This window comes from Catharus ustulatus, chromosome 11 (assembly GCF_009819885.2).
Source record: "Catharus ustulatus isolate bCatUst1 chromosome 11, bCatUst1.pri.v2, whole genome shotgun sequence".
NCBI lineage: Eukaryota > Metazoa > Chordata > Aves > Passeriformes > Turdidae > Catharus > Catharus ustulatus.
In genome coordinates this window covers 279812-299299 of record NC_046231.1, presented here as the reverse complement: position 1 = coordinate 299299, position 19488 = coordinate 279812, and the positions used below count along the sequence as shown (strand labels likewise).

The 19488-nt window shown below is 41.1% G+C and overlaps 1 protein-coding gene across 3 annotated transcripts in view; it reads right to left on the bottom strand.

The window, feature by feature from the left end:
* Positions 1-1186: 1186 nt before the first annotated feature.
* ADAMTS18 (ADAM metallopeptidase with thrombospondin type 1 motif 18) overlaps positions 1187-19488 on the bottom strand; it is an 87073-nt gene continuing 68771 nt past the window's right edge. For all 3 annotated transcript variants that reach the window (XM_033069905.1, XM_033069907.1, XM_033069908.1), the window contains exons 17-23: positions 16707-16848; positions 15408-15534; positions 11073-11277; positions 8442-8633; positions 7873-8085; positions 6739-6886; positions 1187-3148 (exon numbers count right to left, since the gene is read on the bottom strand). In XM_033069905.1, the coding sequence (XP_032925796.1) occupies positions 3033-3148; positions 6739-6886; positions 7873-8085; positions 8442-8633; positions 11073-11277; positions 15408-15534; positions 16707-16848 (1143 nt within the window). In that variant the 3' untranslated portion in view covers positions 1187-3032. The remainder of the gene's footprint in view (positions 3149-6738; positions 6887-7872; positions 8086-8441; positions 8634-11072; positions 11278-15407; positions 15535-16706; positions 16849-19488) is intronic.

Sequence of the window (19488 nt, the reverse complement as noted above, 5' to 3'; positions counted from 1 at the left end):
TTATCTCCTTGATACCTTTGAATATGATTTGCTGAAAAATAAAGGAAATATGGGATATGGATCGTGTTACCATAAAACCACATGCAGTGAAATATTCATCTGCCTCCAGCATTTCATGTCTTCTGGGCATGTGAGAGAGTTGAGTTTGATTTACACAATCAAGCTATTCATTAAATATCTGTATGAGTTTTGGGCAGATGCACCCTTTACCTGAGTGACAAAATCTGACCACAGGAAATGGAGCTGCTGCTTTTTGAAAAGACCCCATTCTTCTCTATAAAGTAAACCTTGCAGCAATGACTTCCAGAAAGCTGCCAAGCCTTGTGTACCAAATACCATTGCAAGGGCTCAGCAATAAAACTGTCGTGGACTTGGGGGGGATCCAAGCACACAACAGCACATCTTTACGCAATATTTCCTCTTTCAACATCCCCCTCCAACACTGTAATTCACTAACTACCATCAGTTCATTTTAATTCCAAATTCTAGCCCCAAACACCAAGCAGTTTATAGTCTGAATTCCTGTGTGGGCATATTAATTATTTAAATCACTAGTCCAAATCCCATTCCAAAGAGCTCTTGCTGGGAGTACTTCAGGAGCAGACTGATCTATTATTGCTCACTGGAGTGTTCTGTGTGTCGGAGGCATCTCAGTACTTCTATCAACAGCCCTCTGAATAACTGGCTCTTGTGAGAGCACAGAGTGATTCTGAACGAAGGGAAAAGCACCAATATGTGTTGGAGAATACATCTGAAATGATCAGTGAAATGATACCCTCCCTCCTAGGGATTGGCTTGGAAAGTTCTTAGCCAATTTTAGGAAAATAAAGTGTCCCCAGGCAGAGGGCAGAGGCTGTAAAAGCTCATGCTATGTTGAGTGAGGCTCCTTATCTTGAGCAGCACCTTGCAGACAAAGACAGGGAAGAATCCTGCCGGTTCTGGGATACACAAATCCCCTCTGGCTTTGCCGAGAGGAGCCACAGCTCAGGTTTGTCTTGCACATACATTGTTGTGTATTTTACCTTTTGTATTGTCATGCATATAAAACCATGGATTTTTGCCCCTTTTTGCCTTTTTGGGCCCAATCTCCCAATTACAGAGCAGCAGAAAAACAAGATAACCTCCTCTGTATGGGACAATCAACAAAGATGCAAGGGAATGCACACAGCACTTATAACAGTTGATATTTACTTATAACCTCCATATTTTATTAATGAATTTTGTAATTCCAAATATAATGAAACAGTTATTTTATTACAAAGCTTATAAAATAATTAAATATTACACTTATAGTTTTTGCATTTTTTACACCACAATTCATACTTTGTGACACTACCATTTTCTTTCCTCAGTTCTCACCTAAGGAAGTGAGCAAAGAAATATAAAGGAAAAGCTATGCATTAATAAATTAATTATTTTACATCAAATAATAGAAAGGACAAAATTATAAAAACAAAACAAAAACAACCTTGTAGTTTTCCTGGAAAAAAGGTTGTAATTACACAATGTCTGATATCAAGACAGAGCAGTGTAGGCTGAGTTATGTTTCCAACCATTTCCTAGAGTATCACAGAATACATGTTTTTAATTTAAATTGTTTCAGAAGGAACTGCTAATTTTAAGTGTCCACTGTCTGGCATTAGTGCTGAGCTGGCTAATCCTACACTGAAACCATGCTTTAAAAAAAACACTCAAGCTGAATTACATTCATCAAACGAAGTTGTGGGATTGGGTGGAATTAGATAAATATGTCCCTCATAGGCACTTCCCAGAAAATTGCAGTAGGACACAGCTCTGTCTGAGTGGGTTTGGCAAATAGGCCGGAGATTTTTCAATGCAGAAACTTCTGAATGGCACCATTTGATACAGGGGGCCGTCAACATCTCCATGCTGAACAGCCACAAATATCAGCATGTTGGATTCTGAACTAAACACCAGTATCAGGAGAGTGTATAAAAATAGAATTGACTTCTTATTGGTAAGAGTAAATAATCCACTTATCTTTTCTTGCCTTTTGGGGTTTTTTTTGTGTAACGTGAATAAATAACTGTTTAGAGAAGTACAGCATGAATTAACGGACTGTAATATTCTTGTTATTTCCTTTGGGTAATGGATGAATCAAAATTTGCAGAGAGATTTGAGATTCTTCATATATCTTGGCATTCAAACAATCTAGCTTCTGAAACAAAACTACTTTAAAATATCAAGTTTAAATTTTAAAATTACGTATCTAATGGGCTTAGAAAGTTGAAAACATAACCATTGAGCTCAACCAATCCGAGTTCCTTGAGTTAGTTGAAATATGAAATTCTATTTCACTTGTAACACAGCAATATTAAAAGTCCAAATATCCTAACGCTGCATATTTCTAGAAATACATTTCAAGTTACTAGTTAACCACCTCTGAGTTTCTACACAAAGCAGAAAAGGAATTCTTCAAAAAGTATAAAAACATTAGCATGATGCACAGCTTGCTTTTCCAGCAGCAAGTCTGGTAGAGAAGCACCATAGTATCTTTGTAGTGCACGATTTACTCCTGGTGGCCACACGTGTGTCGTTCCCTTCTCCAGCCCCTCTGGGGCAGCAAACAGCTTCCTCACCCCGGGACAGCATCACAAAAACCAGGACAGGACATGCTCCTGGTGCTGTGCTCTTTCCTCTCCAGCTCCCCAGCTCTCCTGCTTTGCTCTCTGGTAAATCAGCCACAAAAGGCTCCCTCGCCTTGCTTTCTTCCTGGCAGCACGTGACAGTGCAAAATGACACTTCCAAAGAGAGAACTTCCCCTCGAGTCTCAGTGTTCAAGTGATCCATAGTACCCTGTGCTTTAGTGAGGTCAGCAAATTAAGAAAAAATAAGAAAGAAACATTCCTTTTCCAGCACATATCCAACAATTACTGTACCTCAGACATTCCCCTAGAAAAAAAGTCTTCCATCAGTGGTTTAAGTGGCACCATGTCTTGCTTCAAAGCAGAGATAATTCCAACATGAACTGAAGAAGAGAATCACTGCAGGGTTCAGATAAGACGATGCTATCAGTTCTTCTTCGTACATGATTTACAACACTGCTTGCCATAAAATTTGTGGTTGCAGACACCATGCTGGGGCACCAGATGACACCAAGTGAAGAAATCCACACAGGAAGGATCATCTGAAGGAGAGGAACCCAAGCAATAATGTAAGACTGGGTTTTTAAGACTGGGTTTTAGCAAGTCTGCAAATCAGGCAAGAGACCCACACCCTTGTATGCTTTGGTAATGTTAAAAACACAGTGAGTGACTCAATTCAAAGGAGAGGAAACATGAATGAGCTTTCATCTCAAAAATACTAGTTTCTTGTTTTATTTTAAGAGCCATTAAATTTTTGTTAAGAGATCTGTTACCTTGATTGAGATAGAGCTAATATTATGGGGTTCAAAAGCTGAAGGAATTAAAAAATTTGGAGCACACTTTGTAGCTCAGGAAGACAAGAGTAAGTTCCACATTAGAGGATGAAAAAAGCCATCTGTGTTTGCATCTCTGATTACAGATGCTGTTCCAAAGCCAGGTACTCATACAAATGAGCCTGCTCCATATTTGATCCCAACTGCTGGCTGCCATCCTCATCCTCACATGCAGTTCATTGCTCACAGACCTCATAAAACCCAAAATGCCTGGGCCCTGCACAAAGTGCTCTGCTCCAGGCTTGCATTCCAGCACTTCCTGGAGACACTTCCTCCTGTCCCTTCCACGCTTCAGGGAACCTCAGAAATCTCTTTTCTCAGACACTTCAGTTAGGTGTCACGAGTCAGGCTTTTAGGACTTTGACTATGCCACGTTGGCAAAATCTTAATTAACTGCAATGGGAGAAGAGACTTGCTAACCGTGGTTAGTTCTCAAAAGCCCAGCTTTTAGCTACAAATACAGCCCAATTATATTTTTCAATTGAAATCCTATTACTCTTCAATTTATGTATAGTTGTAAGTTATACACACAGCTCCATTGCTGTAAAAGCACCTTGTAGCTGCTCCTCTCTCCAGTTTTGCAGTGGATGCTTTATGTATCTTTAAAAGAGGAGAGTGATGATTCATTTGGGTGATTTATAAACAAATTCACCATGTCTGGGAGAGCAGTAAGACTCAATGGGGTTTAGCAAAATTTATAGCCAAACTGAAATCTCCTGCAAGCATGGGAAAAGATTTGTTCAACTCTCAGAATTACTGTTTACATGGTCAATAAAAGGAATTTACAAGGAGACTGAACAAAAATCTAGCCACCACTGTCTGCATTCTCAGATCAGTTACTGAGTCACAGCAGATAAATGCTCCCTCACAGAGCACAGACAACTTCTGCACGTTCTGTGGGCCAGGAGGCATCTCCATCTCTCTGTAGCAACTCCTTTGGTTTAATCACCACTGCTCTTTTTTTATACCCTTTTATATGATGGCAAAGGGGATATTTTATGCTTTAATCACCATCAAATTTATTTGAATGAAAAATAAAATAAATTAATAATAATAATTCTTCTAATATATGCCCTTTTTTCCTCAGGTTTTCAAAACACGAGCTTGTCTTTAAATTCTAATGGTACAGAAGGAAAATGCTGTTCTTGAACAGGAGCTGGGGAGCTCAGGACTGAGCTGCAGCCTTCCCACCCCACAGCTCTGCCTTTCTGTTCTGCATGGAGTGTCAGCAGGGATCCAGCTGGCAGTTCAGCACCAGCCTTCCCATTCCTCCACCTGCTGCCACCAGACAGAACTTGGGAGGACCCAAGGCACACGCACAGGAGATGAAAAGCACACACCACACAAAGGAAGGAAAGCTCTTTTTAGGAAGACAGGAAGGAGCTCTCCTGCCATGAAAGGGTAAACTAAAAAAGAAAAAATAATAATAATTTCTGTTTAAAAAAGTGTATAAGCACTGAGGCACTGAGGAAGCCCTGTTAATAAATCTTAATGCCCCCTTTGAAGATCAGAGGTCAGTGCTAATATAGGTATGGCTGAAATTGGGACTAATCCAAGGACTCTTGGAAGGAACACAGAGTCCCACAAAATTCAGTGGATGGGCATCAGGTAGTCAGGTCTTTACTTCTATTTACCCAAGTATTTATAAGTTGTTTAGATTTTCATTCATCTGAAGCAGCTGCATTTACCAGGAGTTACGGTGACCGTAACTGCATCTGGAGAGGGATGGAAATGACCCAGTCTGTCTAGTAAAGTGTGCAAACTCTCCCTGGAACATTAACTTCTTGCCTGTGATCACTGAGCTGGAGCTGCATGGCTGATAATAGAGACTGATTTGCTTCAGTGTGATTCCAGCACAGCAGGTTTCTTCTCTTTTTGCTGCTTTAGACAGAAAGTTAGTGAGCAGTTAGGGAGGAGATAATTGATCTCTAGAGCCTGACGACCCAGGTATAATAAAGGGGAAAGGGCTCCTGCAGATGTGAGGGGAGAGGCAGAGGCCAAAATTAATAACAGACAGTACTTCAGACATGAAATATAGTAGGGGAAAACAGGGGTGAAAGAAAAGTCCTTGCTATATCCTAGCAGAAAAGGAAGTTATACCGAAACTCCAAAGTACAGCAGTACCTTTTAGGAACGTTAATTTGAAGTGTTAGGAACATTTACTGATAGAAACAGCAGAAGAATTTACTTATCCCTCTTAGGAGCATTTCATCTCCATACCCTTGTTTGGATTCAGGTGCCCTGATAGATGAGGCTGACACCCTGCATGTCTCGAGCTGATGTAGCAGAATGTTCTCCTGGGATCTCACTGGGGTTTTGTACTCTGGGAATGAAAGGAACTGGGGCAGACGTGGAGGTGGTTGGCTAATGTCACTTCACAAGATGCAGGGTCAGAGCTTGACCTCTGCTCCCAGCTCCATTACCACCTTCCCCATGCAATCCAGCCTAGGTTTTATAGAGGTTGCTTCCAGTTCCCAGTTTTTAAAAGGTAACAAGTCAATTAATGTGCAGTATTTTGAAAGTTACTGTTTAAAGTGCTTTAGCATACCTAGATAACTAGATTATGTGGGAAAAACATGGACCTCCATGAGGTTTTTTTCATGCAGTTAGGAAGGGGTCACAAACAGTGACCATCCTATAAGCAAATCCCTGGAACAGGGCAATGCACCACTCTCTGTCTGTGGTGGTGCTCAGACTTCCCTTCCATCACTCCAGGTTGCACAAAACCTCTTGCTCCCCCTCCCTTCTCACACTGAAGAGGTGGAAGGATAGAGTACACATGGAAGTGGAGAAGGACCCTAATTTCCTGCTCCCTGATTGCATGTCATGCACTGGTCAGAAGCAGTAAGAAGGACATTCTAGGTAAAGCAATTTTGGAATCCCAGGAGCTGGGTGCAGTCTGGAAGACTAAAAGTACATGGCAAATTCTTATTTCTCAGTTCCAAAGTTACTATTATTCATCAAAAGCAGTGCCAGCATAGAATGCTTGTGTTTTTCAACAAGAGAGTATAAAGGTGCAGTTCAGAACCAAACAGCATGACTTTTTCACATACTTCTTTTCACATATGCCTGTTTTTAAAATCTCCAGTGCCAGTTTACTCCCAAGACTGCTTTAAGAGGACTCACTTGGTGAAGAAGAGATGCTGTTAATATCAGAGAGTTACTGTGAATCTGGAAGTCTGGGAAAAAAACATTTATGAAGGAGCAGGCCAGATCAGCAGTATAGTGAAAAGGTGATGTTTGCTGGGTGCAGAGCTCTAGGCAGCAAGGCTGCTGCAGCATGTTGAGGTGAGTTTTACCTCTTTTGGCAGGGGCTGGGCAGAAGTTGGTGTTGCAGGCTCTCAGGACCGCTGGTCTGTGCTGGGGCAGGCAGCCAGCAGCCGGCCGGCCCTGGCGCAGGCACTGCACGCTCCGGCTCTGTACTCCCCCGCCGCAGGTCACGGTGCACTGCAAGGGAAACACAACCTTGGCTCCCACTGCACACCCCCAGAGCCCCTAAAGCCAAAAGGGAGCCTGCAAGCACCTTGCATGAGACTTTCAGAGCAAAAGAGGTCAGGATCAGGTGTGCTGCTGTTCACCAGTCCCCATCAGGACCAACTTTGCAAAGACACGTGTCTTTTGGTTATTTAAGGACTCTGCTGAAAATCTGCTTCCTTGCTTAGGCATTGAGACAGAAACTGAACATTTCAGAAACCTATTCCTGATTGTCTGCATGGATTTCTTTTGATCTCTAAGGCTCTGGGCCCAACCCTGCTGCCTGAACACAGATAAAACTCCCATCGGAACCATAATTACGGCAGTATCTGGCAAAAACCACTGTGAGTTTTGCAGGAAGAGCTATGAAGTATTTTAAAAATTAATAAGCCTTTTACTTGTATGTGTTTCATGAAAAGTTGTCTTTAAGATAAATGTGATCATTTTCATCTGATTTGGAATTGTCCGGCATACATTGTTTCATGTAAATATTATTAAATTAGTACATATCTCATTGATGTAAGACTCATAAAGTAGATAAGTTCCAGAAATACAGAAGCTTGTTTGCAAGAATGTAGAAACAAATACAGACTGATCCCACAATTAATCATAGTATTTAGGGAATTCCAGGCAATCTGTGCAGATGCTCAAATACATTGTGCATACAGATAATGCTGCAGTTCAACCACAGTGCACTTTGAAGAAGACCGAGAAGAAAGTGTTGGAAAATGAGTGTGGAATGCAGTGCCTCTCAAGCATGAATAACATTTTTAGGTGACATTCTTGATTTTCAGGACAAAGAACTGAGCAGCACTGAAGCACATGATGGATGTGGACCGCATCCCATCTCAGTGAGTGGTGTGTTCCTCCCTAGGGAATGGCTCCTGCAGAAGGCACTGGTGCTGCCAGCACTGAAGGCACCTCCCCTGTGCCATCCCACCTCTGGTTCCCATTCCTACCTGCTGCCATGGTGAGGAATACCAGCCAGACACCATGCTGTACAAGGTCTGAGACGGACAGGCTCCCTGGTTGCAGGGCTCCTCCAGGCTGCTGTTTGGTCTCTGGATGTTCCTGCACCTCCTCTGAGGGAAGGTGACCAGCTTCCCATGGCCGCTCTTCTCTCCGCACTTGAGCTCTCGCTGCCGCAGGCCGGGCCCGCAGGAGGCTGAGCACTGCAGAGCAGAGCACAGAGCTGCAGCCTCTCAAACAGAGCCAAGTGAAGGGGAGGGGGCATGGTCACACACCCTAAACTGCAGCAGAAAACATCACATAATCCCACAAACCCCATGCTCCCTAACGTAAACTGAAATACAAACCCCAGTCATTCCCCAGTGCTAATCACCCCAGTGATTAACAAAGACATTGGGTACATCCATCCACATCTGGGGCTCACAGCACCTGGGGTTCACTAGAATACCTCATTTCCAAAGGACAGGTCAGCTTTCTCTCCTCCCCATGTTTGTGTGTGTCCCTGTGCCAGCATTCCCAAGAGCAGCCAGGGCAGGCAGTGGCAAGTACCCCACTTTACCTCACTCCAGGCAGAAGTCACCCACTGCAGCCGGTCATTCCTGGGACAGCGGTCAAGCACACAGGTCTGCTGGGACTCAGGCTTGGAGTCTGTGCTGCACATGTTTTCAGGCATGATTTTCACCTTGGGAGAACCAGTACTCTTGCAGTACACATCCCGTTTCTTAATACCTCTCCCACAAGTCTTGGAGCACTGTGATGGAAAGAAACACTTCTTTGAACTGGAGAAAATGAAAATTTGCATTATTTGCATTTTCCAGCAGAGCACAGAAAGCATGGCTAATGGGCTGCACAGCTGCCATCGTGATATAAGTAAACTTGAAATTCTATTAGTAAATAAGGAACAGTAACATCTGTGTGTCACTTCTAAAACATTGTCATAAGTGTTCTAATGTAAGCTGTGACCTCTCTCAGTCCCCATGTAGGACAAGTAGTATCTCTTTTCCATAGATGAGGTAAATTGGACTTGTGAGCAAAAGGCTTTTGTGAGCAAAAATGGTTTTGTCAGAATTATTTTTTCCGTGTTCAGCAGAGTTGAAAACTGGTCCTAAGCTCCCATCACCGAATGTCCCAGGGCAGGATGCTCTCAGCTATTTGTCATGTTGTCCTCACCTTGGCCTAGAGGGATGAGATCCAGGCAGAGAAAGCTGCCCAGGGAATCGACACATAACTGCTCCACCAAAGGAATCTCATCACAAGGCAGAATCTGATACAAACAATGGCTAGGGAGATATTTTAGTTGCCAACTGCAGCTTAGGAGGAGTCACCAGAATAAATATGCATTGCTGAGCCGTGGCTCAGTGGAACATGCTATGGTTTGCACTGCCTTACATACAGCAGAATGCCTGAAGGAGCCATTTGTGATGAAATGAAGCAAAGAGCCCTGAAATAATGCTGCCAGCTTCCTACCTTCTTGCATCCTCTTCTAACCGTTCTTTCTACTTATGGGACACATTCCAAGGCAGAATCACTCCTTGTATCAAATTACAAATGTTTTTAAAAGATTCCATGAAAGCACCCTTGTGCTGAGGATGCAACTGAAATGTCTGCATGCTGAAAATCTGTGGGTTTAATCCTTCCCCAAACAAAGAAAAGGATGTTTTCATTTAAAATGACACTGATTAGTGCAGAGAGGCTGGGTTTAGATTACAAGTTAGGAAGAAATTCCTCCCTGGCAGGGTGGGCAGGGCTGGCACAGGGTGCCCAGAGCAGCTGTGACTGCCCCTGGATCCGTGGCAGTGCCCAAGACCAGGCTGGACATTGGGACAGTGAGAGATGTCCCTGGGATGGCACTGGATGGGCTTTAAGATCCCTTCCAATACAAACCGTTCTTCAATTCTATTCTTTACTTTTTTTTTTCCTCTTAACACCTCTAAGTCTGCAATATAACAGTTTTCAGCTGAATTTTTATACCTTTACTAACTTGTTCAGTCGGCATGTTCACTACATTTCAGCAGGACTGGTGAACTGAATTCTTGTGGGCTTATTTGAAAATCACAACTTGAATTTTACACCCCTTAAAAAGGAGGAAAACAGATTTTTCATAATTGTCTTATTTATTTATCTATTTATTTATTTGTTTGTTTGTTTGTCTTAGAGGAAAGAAAGTTTGAAAGTGTAAATGCATTTGAAGACCTGATTTATATAATCTTCAGCCACCCTCAGGTTTCTTTGAGATACACTGGAAGAAAAAGTTCTTTTTTAGTGTTGAGCTGGAGTACTGAACAGTTAGTCCTCTATTACTGTGCATTACAGTGCACCCCATATAGGGGCACTCTGTGCTCAGCTGGGAGTGCTGAGGTCAAGATGCTCATGAACACCTAAAGAGTAACAGTACCAAGAACAGAACACATAAGTAATACCTTTTTCAGCTAATTGAAATCCATCTTGAATCCCACTAAATGAAGATGGAAAAATTATAAGGGAACTGTCAGCTGTCTCTTAAACCCTAGATATGTCAGTACTTAATTTATCCTTACATGAACAGCAACAGTAGCAGTGAAAGATGGAGCAGAGATGAGTTTTGTGTGGTTTTAGCTCAGATATTTCAGTGTCAGGTATGTAAAGCAGGGTGCACACAGGAATTTGCCCTCATGCAATACCTACAGCAGCACAGCTTACAGGAGAGTTACTCTAACAAAGGCAAAAGCATAGAAGTGAGTAGTGAATCTCTAAATCACAAATTTATCACCCCACAATCCATATAACGCATGTGCATTAATATGCAACTCTAACCCCAAATATTTCTTCATTCCTTGGTTGCCTGTCATCCCTGAGAGAAGTTAACACTGCTTGGGAAGTAGTCTCATATAGGGTTGTTGGTCTGAAGAATTCATAGATCCTTAAATTATGAACCCAGAAAGAATTATCCATCTGTTTGTATGTACCTAAAAGAACACCACGAGCCCATTTCTGGCAAGCCCTTGTGTGCCAGCTCTTCTAAAGGTTGGTTACAGTGCATATTTAGTTTACATGTTCATAAAAACATGATTTACACATTATCTTCAAGCAAAAAAGCCACTTGCAAAGCACTGATCTCCACAAAGTTTGAACTGTTCTTCTTTTTGAGGAGAATTTTTTGCAGTATTTTCATTATGCCAGCAGAGAAAAACATAAATTTTTTCCAAATTACCTGAGACCAGGGGCCAGGGTTCCATTCAGGTGGGCAGTCCTGGCTGCTGCACACCTGTATCTGTGCTGGGGTACTGACAGGGCACAGGGAATGGGCCACCACCTCCTCTCTTTGGAAAGTCCTTTTCTGGACACACTCAACGTGGCGACTTTGCTGTCCCCCTCCACAAGTCTTGCTGCACATGCTCCACTCACCTGCTGACCAGCTTAAAGGAGGAAACATGGGTTAGAAACACAGCAGTGCAATCAGCTTGAGAACACCAATAAAGCCAGTCACCTATCATGTGAACCATCCAGGGATCCTGCTCAGCCTATCTCCTGGTGTACTGTTCAAGCAATCAAAGAGCTGCAGTTACATAATCCTATTTCCAAAGCATGGAACTTTCTGCTAAGGATAAAATTAAATCACTCAACTAGAAAAGCAAGTATTTTTTATTTATAGCTTTTATCCACTAGAACCAGCTTGCCTATGAATTGGGCCTGGAATTTGGAATTCCACAGGGACTGAAAGGGATGCTGCCATTGAGGCTGGTGAAGTGTTTAAAAGGTGTAACTAGAAGATGTAATTAGCTGAGATAGAACTTAGCTGAGTACATACTGACCGTTTGTGCTGAGATACACTCCACTCACACAGGGTGACAAATGTTGACATTTCCGTCAGACCCAGAGCAGCTGTGGCTGCCCCTGGATCCCTGGCAGTGCCCAAGGCCAGGTTGGACCCTGGGGTTGGAGTAGCCTGGGACAGTGGGAAGTGTCCCTGCCACAGATGAGTGAGGCTGGATGAGCTCTAGGGTGCCTCCCAACCCAAAGCACACTGTGACTTTATGTTTCTCTGACTCAATGATTTACACATCCTCAGACTAATAAATCTGGCAGACAGTTGATGCAGAATCTAAATAAAACAGAGGCAATTTAACCAGCACAAGCTGTTGGGCAATGTGTGCTCAGGCACAGGAAGGCTGCAGCTTACACGTCATGTCCCTCAAGTGACAAAGTCTGAAGGTTACTGCCAATTGCTTGGGCTAAGCTCAGCTGTGAAATGCCAGGAGCTGCTCACTATTTCTATTCTTGAACTCTGAGTGTGTCTCCAGGCCTTGGAGGACACTTTTGCAAACATGCAACCAAGTGTCTTTGTCCTTGAAGGCTTCCAATGTGAGACTGTAATCACAGTCAGACAGGAAAACAGAAGTGAAAAGGCATAAGAAATTATGAATGACTAAATGATGACTCATTGAGAACTTTTATTCAAAGACCCAGCACTGAAATTAAATTTAAAATTTTTAAAGAGTTTGGCAGATTTTTAGTAATTAATGTCATGGAAAAGGTTTTTGTCTCACATCTGACCATTTGGCCTATCCTGCTTCCGCTGTTTCTCACAGCATTGATCCTGTGACCTCTGGAACAGCTGCTTACATACAGTTTTAATGACAAGAAAGCTTTTTTGGTCCTTTTTTTGTCTTTTTTGTGTGTGTGAAAGATGTACAGCATCCCATTTGCTTGTCTATTCACAGCTGTCTGAAAAACAAAGCTAATTTTAATTTGTAAAAAATTCATTAAAAGTCTAATTTTGAAAAACGTCTTTGAGAATCAGAAGAAATCCCAGCTCTCAGTGTCTAGCAACTTCAGGAACTGCCAAAAGTACTGAGAAATGTAAAAGGCACTAATTTAAGGACAAAGAAATATTAATGTGAAAAGTCAGCCGTTATGTAATTCCAGAACACGTCAGAAGTTTCTTTTGTGTCTGATGTATAAATATTTGGGCCATTGAACTATAAACTTCTGAGAAAAGAGTTTTAATCCATATTACCACTTTTAATTAGTTTGCCTTGATGTTTCTGACCATGGTCATTGGTGGAGTGACCAAAAGTGTTCATTTTAAGAGTTTATTCACCATAACTGCCCAGAAAGTTCCCCTCTTCACAGAGGAGAGGGTAGCAAACTTACTCTAATGTCCTCTAGTAAACTTTCATTTTCCAAGATTATCTGGGCTGTGATCCAAGGGTATCTTTCATTAGTTCAAATAACTAAATAATTATAACCAGATTTGGCAGCTCTGAAATCCAACAGCAGCAGTATGCAGTGCTGGTGCCTTTCTGTGTGGGACAGCAGTTTGGTCCCACTCAAACTAATCAGCCTTTATTCTTTTGCAGCAATTATTCCTCAATGGCTTTTACAAGTCTGTCACCTCTTTTATGTCCCCAAACTGACACCCTTGTATCTCATCTGTCACCTCCATCCCCTGCCTGTTCTGCCTGGTGTATTTGGGTTTGCTTTATTTGCTGGCTATTAAACATTCTTTTGTTTCCTCCATGGTATTTATTAATTCTATTTGTTTTTTTTTTTTTCCCCGCTCCTGTTGGCAGTCTTGGGTTTATGGGAAATATTACGTGTTGTGGGTTTCTGGGCAGATTCCTCAGCAGAGATATCCTGGCACAGTTTCACTCAGCTGAATGGTAGCCTGTTAATTTAAGGCATGGTCCTACATATAGATCCTCCATGAATTAATATATCCTAAGGATTTTAAGAATAATTAATTAGTGAGTTATACAATTTTTCCCTGGAGGTGCTTGGGGCTTTTGCATCTTTTCTTTTTGTACTCCTTTTAGGGTTCAACTCATTAATTTTTTTTAAAGTAGTAAATGATAGAATAGCTGTGATTTCAGTATGAAAACATTGTACTCTGTGTCAAAATGGATATTTGGCATTTTCACAGTAAATCTATATCAGTGGATGTTCAAAATACATCAGGATCTCAGGTTATCAGAAATAGAAATTTTATGTGTGGTCAATATAAATAAATCTGATTTGGATGGAGCTTTATAGCATAATGATTCCACATCAAAACAAAGGTAAACAGAAAGCTTAGACAGGCTCCTGGAGACACCACAGACAATATATTTCTGTGTTCATTGGATAAAAATAGTTCTGACAGAAGATAAGTTGAAAAGATTGTGTTTTGTTATAAAGATTACTTAAAATTGGTATTGAGCAAACCATGTGGCTAAACACAATCCAAAGAAACTGCTGAAGCAGTAACCTGGGGCTCTCATGCCACAAGGTACCATTATTTAAACCTTATCTCTGTCGTTTTGTGGTCGTAATGTGTAATTTGGCATTTGAGTTTTGTGTACTCTGTTGTACTCTTTCAATTTGCAGGAAATTCCAAACTATTGCTGCACTATTTTTAGGCATGTTCAACACATTGCAAGGTATGGATTTTTTAAGTAAAACCAAAGTCACTGCAGAACATATGCATCTCTTTGCTTTGCTCCACCATCCTCTCCTAGACTGGGGGGAAGAAGGATGCTTCCTATTACACATCATTAAATGGGATACTTTATGAAATATGGGAGCAGGCTTAGCCAACTGCTTTTACTGTTGCTTTTATCACCCCAGAGTAAAACCAGCAGATGACCTGGCTAGGTCTGAACCCTTCCGCCATTTCTTCTGCTTCAGTGCACCTTCAACTGTATTTACTTCCCACTGACTGAAACTCTCTTCATTTTTAAAACATGTTCATTTAGAAAATCTCCTGTTCCACAGGTTTAAATCTCTTGTCCAACATAATACAGCTTTTTTCATCTTTAATATAAAATTACAATAATACTGAGGTTGCAAAGTCAGGAATCCAAAAGTGAAATTACCAGTGGAAGAAAGATGTGTCCTTTAATCTATCTATTTATACACTAAGCCACACAATACTGTTTTTAATTATATGAGCACACAACTTTTTTTTTTTTTTTTCCCAAGGGACCCCTCCTACTATAAATCACTGTAAATCCCTTGGTCTTTAAATTGATTTAGACCAGCTGGATTCTAAGTGCTTATCTATATGCCAATGTCTTTCTTTGCATCTCACCTTTCTTACACCTTTTAGAAATTAAGATTGTTCACAAAAGCAATGCCTTCACATATATTTTTATGGGCACCACGAAATTGTTGTCTTTGCTGACGACTCATCTGGCTCAGATAGCCCTCTTCATGGCATCACAATACTCTGTGGGACATTTTGTCCAAAAATCACCAATTCCACTGCACAAGACTCTTTTAACCTAATCTAATATGTGGAATGAGAGTCACGGGGAGCAGCACTTTACTCAGGAAATGGGCTCAGGGATTCAGGACAAGGAAAGGAGCCCTTGGGAAAGCTGCTGCCCTGTGTCACCCCAGCAAGGGGACAGAGCCCTCAGCAGCTCTTGCTTTAGCTATCAGACCCAAAACCCCCCGGGAACCTTGGGCAGCACATCTCAAACAATTCCTGGTTCCTGTTGGCAGAGCACAAGGGGCTCATCCCCAGGAGAGCAATTCCAGCAGGCACAACCCCTAGAGAACTCACTGAGCTGGGCAAGGATGTGTGTTGCACAGTTTTATTTCGGTTAAAGGTTTCGTCCTGGGGCCACAAAGGGAGCTGTTGACCCGTGCACGATGATCTTCCAAACAAACTGCTTTTGCTGTGATGTGTCCTGTGGAACAGAATACACTGTAATAAGCCTGTACTCCAAGTGTAAGAGAAAAAAGTAGCAGGGAGCAATTTTAACCAAACAAGTCTAAACTCATCCTTGCTACAAATGCACTGACTTGAACTAAATAAAATATGGGTTTATGCGGCGACATGTTTTTAACATTGATTTCCTTCTCTGTAGCACAGATACTACTGAAGTCAGATAAAACATTTTAGCTATAAACAACAGATTTGCAGACTGTTCCCCCAGCAAAAATTAGTAATTATTCAAATCCTAATGCCCTGCAGACACTTGCAGTTCTTGCTTAGAGCCCTCCTCACACACTTGAAAACTACAAATAAACATTCTGTAAATATTTACAGTGAATCTCTACAGACTCCAGAGTTGTGCAGGTACCTGTACCTTAGACTGAATCAAGTGTCAGCAGCAGGACAATTATAGAAATGCCTTAAGTGATTTTATAGATTTATTTTTTAACTGAGAGCTATCATTCACCTCACACATGCTTCAATGGGCACAGTGAATCAGATTTGGAAACAAGACTGTTTTCATCATTTTCATGTCCATGCTGCAGCCTTCTAAAGGGAAGGAAGAAAATACAGCTGTTCATATTTTATGGCTGCAATGCTCCTGGTGGATCTTTCTTCCATAACCCATTAACTGAAGTTCTGACAATGCACCAGCAAGGTACTCCTGAACTTCACCTGAACTTTTTGCCAATACAGGAACATTTCCCTCAGTGCCCAGTTGTATCCTTCGGTATTACAGGCTTCCCACATGTCAGCTTTTTACTTAGATTGCATCCCAGATTTACTTTCACTGACAAAACATGCAAGATTTATAAAAACAAATAGGTGTCTGTGCAAGAAAAGAGGAAATCACGGTGCATAATTAATTTCCACATTACTTCAACAGGAAGATATGATATGCATATGGGTTGACCTAAACAAAAAAGACTGACTCACTGTCATGAATATTTTTTACTCTAAAGGCAATACCAAGTTATTTCCCCTGTGTTCTAAGTTATCAGATAAAAAAATAAGGACCAGGTGTTCAGTGTAACCCCCTGTATGTATCAATAGATATTTGCAAAATTAAAGGCAGCTGAAAAGATTTGAGATGCTTTAAAAAGAAAAGCAAAAGAAGAGGCTTGGCAATGGAAAGTCACCTACCACCACCACAGGTCGCCGAGCACTCAGACTGCACTGTCACCCAGGAGTAGCTGTGTTTTCTGACAGATGTCTTGTTTTCAGTGCTGGTTTTGGCAAATGTATATTCCCAAGAAATCCCAGGATTTTTGCCTTGTAACAGGATCTGTAGAGAGATATTTGGGGTTTGTTTTTTTTTTTTTTTAAATGGTGGGGAGGAGGTTAAAAAAGGATTCTGAGAGTCTGAAGGAAGATGAACTAAACAAGATACACACAAAATATATGGACACACAGCATGCATGTGAGAGAAATTTTATGGAAACCCAAAGGAAAGACTATCAAAGTAATTCCTAAACACCAAGCACTGCCTGGACAAACACCTGCAGGTCTGTACGAGTGGGTGCAGAAACACAGTCCCCTCCTGAAAATCACCTTTGTAAGGTGTTACCCATATGCACACCTAGCACAGAGGAACCATGCCCACCAAGCAGGACTCAAATGCTTTCCTGGCAGGAGCTTTAGCACAGCAGCAGCACAGCTGTGGGGCTGGAGATGGCTCCTCAGTTCTTGAGGTGGAGGGTATAAAACACAAATCTCTTTCTTGTAAAAAATTCTTTTCTATCCGGACTGGTGATAAATTTTGTTTGTAAGACCCTCAGCAGGAATTTCTCTCATGGTGATTGAAGCTGATAAAGCTTCCGTGCAGGAGAGAACCTGTCCTTGGGTGTCTACAGAGGCAAAAAGGATTGGAAAAGTCTTTTATTCACTATTTCACCATAATGTGTTAGAAAATTTATAGGAAGTGTGATTACTGACTATAATAATAATCTCTGTCATTTAACTCAGGGAGCCCAGCTCTCAAGGGTGTACTATTTTAGTGGTGAATTATATTGCAGTTTTCATTCACTATACGCATTTCAAGACTGAATTATAATCACTGCAAGATGCATGAACATCTGACACATACCTAAATTTGGGGAGAAATTTCTACTCAACAACATTTATTTTAGAAACTTTTGGCAGCAAATTGCATTTATATCCCCACTTCATAGAAATAGTGTGGGAGTTTACAGTTACAGAGCCCTAATGAGTTTTAACTCTTCACCAATATGGATCTTGTCACAGTAACATAAAGAGCAGGTGCAGTTAACCCCAGTTCCTAAATATGCTTTTTGATAAGCATTAGCATTTCAAGTACAATTCAAGTCTGTGTTAATTATTGCCATTCAGAATATTAATAACTTATCAGAGAAGTTTACATGTCTGACCTGAGCACTTAAGCAATCCATATGAGTAGAACTGATCTCTGTAGAGACTGGTTCCATAAAATAGCAACAAACTCCCATTTATGTTGTTTAAAAGTGAGGAATATAGTAACATTTTGAAATGCAGCCAAGGGTTTTAAGGTATTCTGAAAATGTACTGATTGGAAAACAGAAATTGCCCATGACAGTGAAAATTCAGACCAAATTTACATGACCTGCAGCTCAATAATGTTGAACACATGACAGATCTGGACTGCACAATGTTTACTTTTCTAGAAGAAAGAAAAACAGATGCTATCATTTCCATTCTTAGTAGCCAAAGATTTGATTTCAATCAGGAACCTCAATAATGATCTAATCTGAGAGTGAAGCAATTAGGGCTGCAAAAGGCAAATACTTCCAAATGAATTGTAGAGTATGTGCCTTCTCCTGGGAGGATTCAGATTAGAAACTCCTTCAGGTAAATTCAGTATTTCATGTGAACTTTTTCAGCCATCCAAGCTTAATTCATGGGCATTTTAGACTACCTGTGTGCTTCTGTGCCCTATTGCTGGGCTCTATTCAAACCATTCCCAGGGTTTTCAAGACTTTTCTTTTTGCCTTGGCTATTCATCATTATTTGATATAAAGGTGATAAGATTTAACAGCCCCTTGAAATGAAGGAAAACATCTCTTCTGAATGGAATACAGGATGTATAATGTTCAATCAAGTTTTCATCAGGAATGCAATACTACTGCAAAGTTGCAATTTTGCCAAAGTAACAGTTTCATTTTTACAAATCTATCGGACTGCTGACAGCAAAAAGTCCAACTGTTAAAACAGCTGTTCTAGAGTTTGAATATTGAACCCCAAGTCCACTGGCATTACAGATAAAACAGGTTTCAGTAACGTGCTGACTCTTCTTCTCTCAAGGACAAATTGAGAAAAATATCTGAAGCATAAAGCATCAGAAAAAAAAATGCAGTATGTTAACCGTAGTAAGAACTGAGCCCTCTAATACTATTCTTCATTTAAAACAATGCCTTCCCTGTTTCTTTTTACAGACCAGACCTCAAAATATTTTGATTTACATTTACTCATCCTCCAGGTCTAAGGTATTAGCACAGATCTCAGCATCATAGGCAGGCAGAAACACTTTCTCCCATTTCATTAAGTGCTCTGTGTTCCTTCAAGTGGAGAGGCTGAAAGTCTGTCTGGCCTTTTAATAAGTTGTGTTAAAGGAGGAGGAGGTTTTGTCCATACCACAAAACCTCATGTAAGGGTTAGTCCTCATCTCATTTGCTTCTGACAACTGTCATAAAGCTGTGCTGTGCCAGGGACCAAAAAGCAGCAAAGTTTAAAAGTTTTCTAATAAAAATACCCCAAAGTATTAGGGGAACATTTGTCTTCTGAAAGTGCTCTTTGTGACAGTGGAGGCCAGGAACAGATGGAATGCATTCTGAACACAGAGCTCAGAACAGGAAAAGGGGAGGATGAGAAGGTAAGGGTTGCAGTTTTACCCCTGCCACAGCAATATTCTACTGGATCTTCAGCAGAGTGA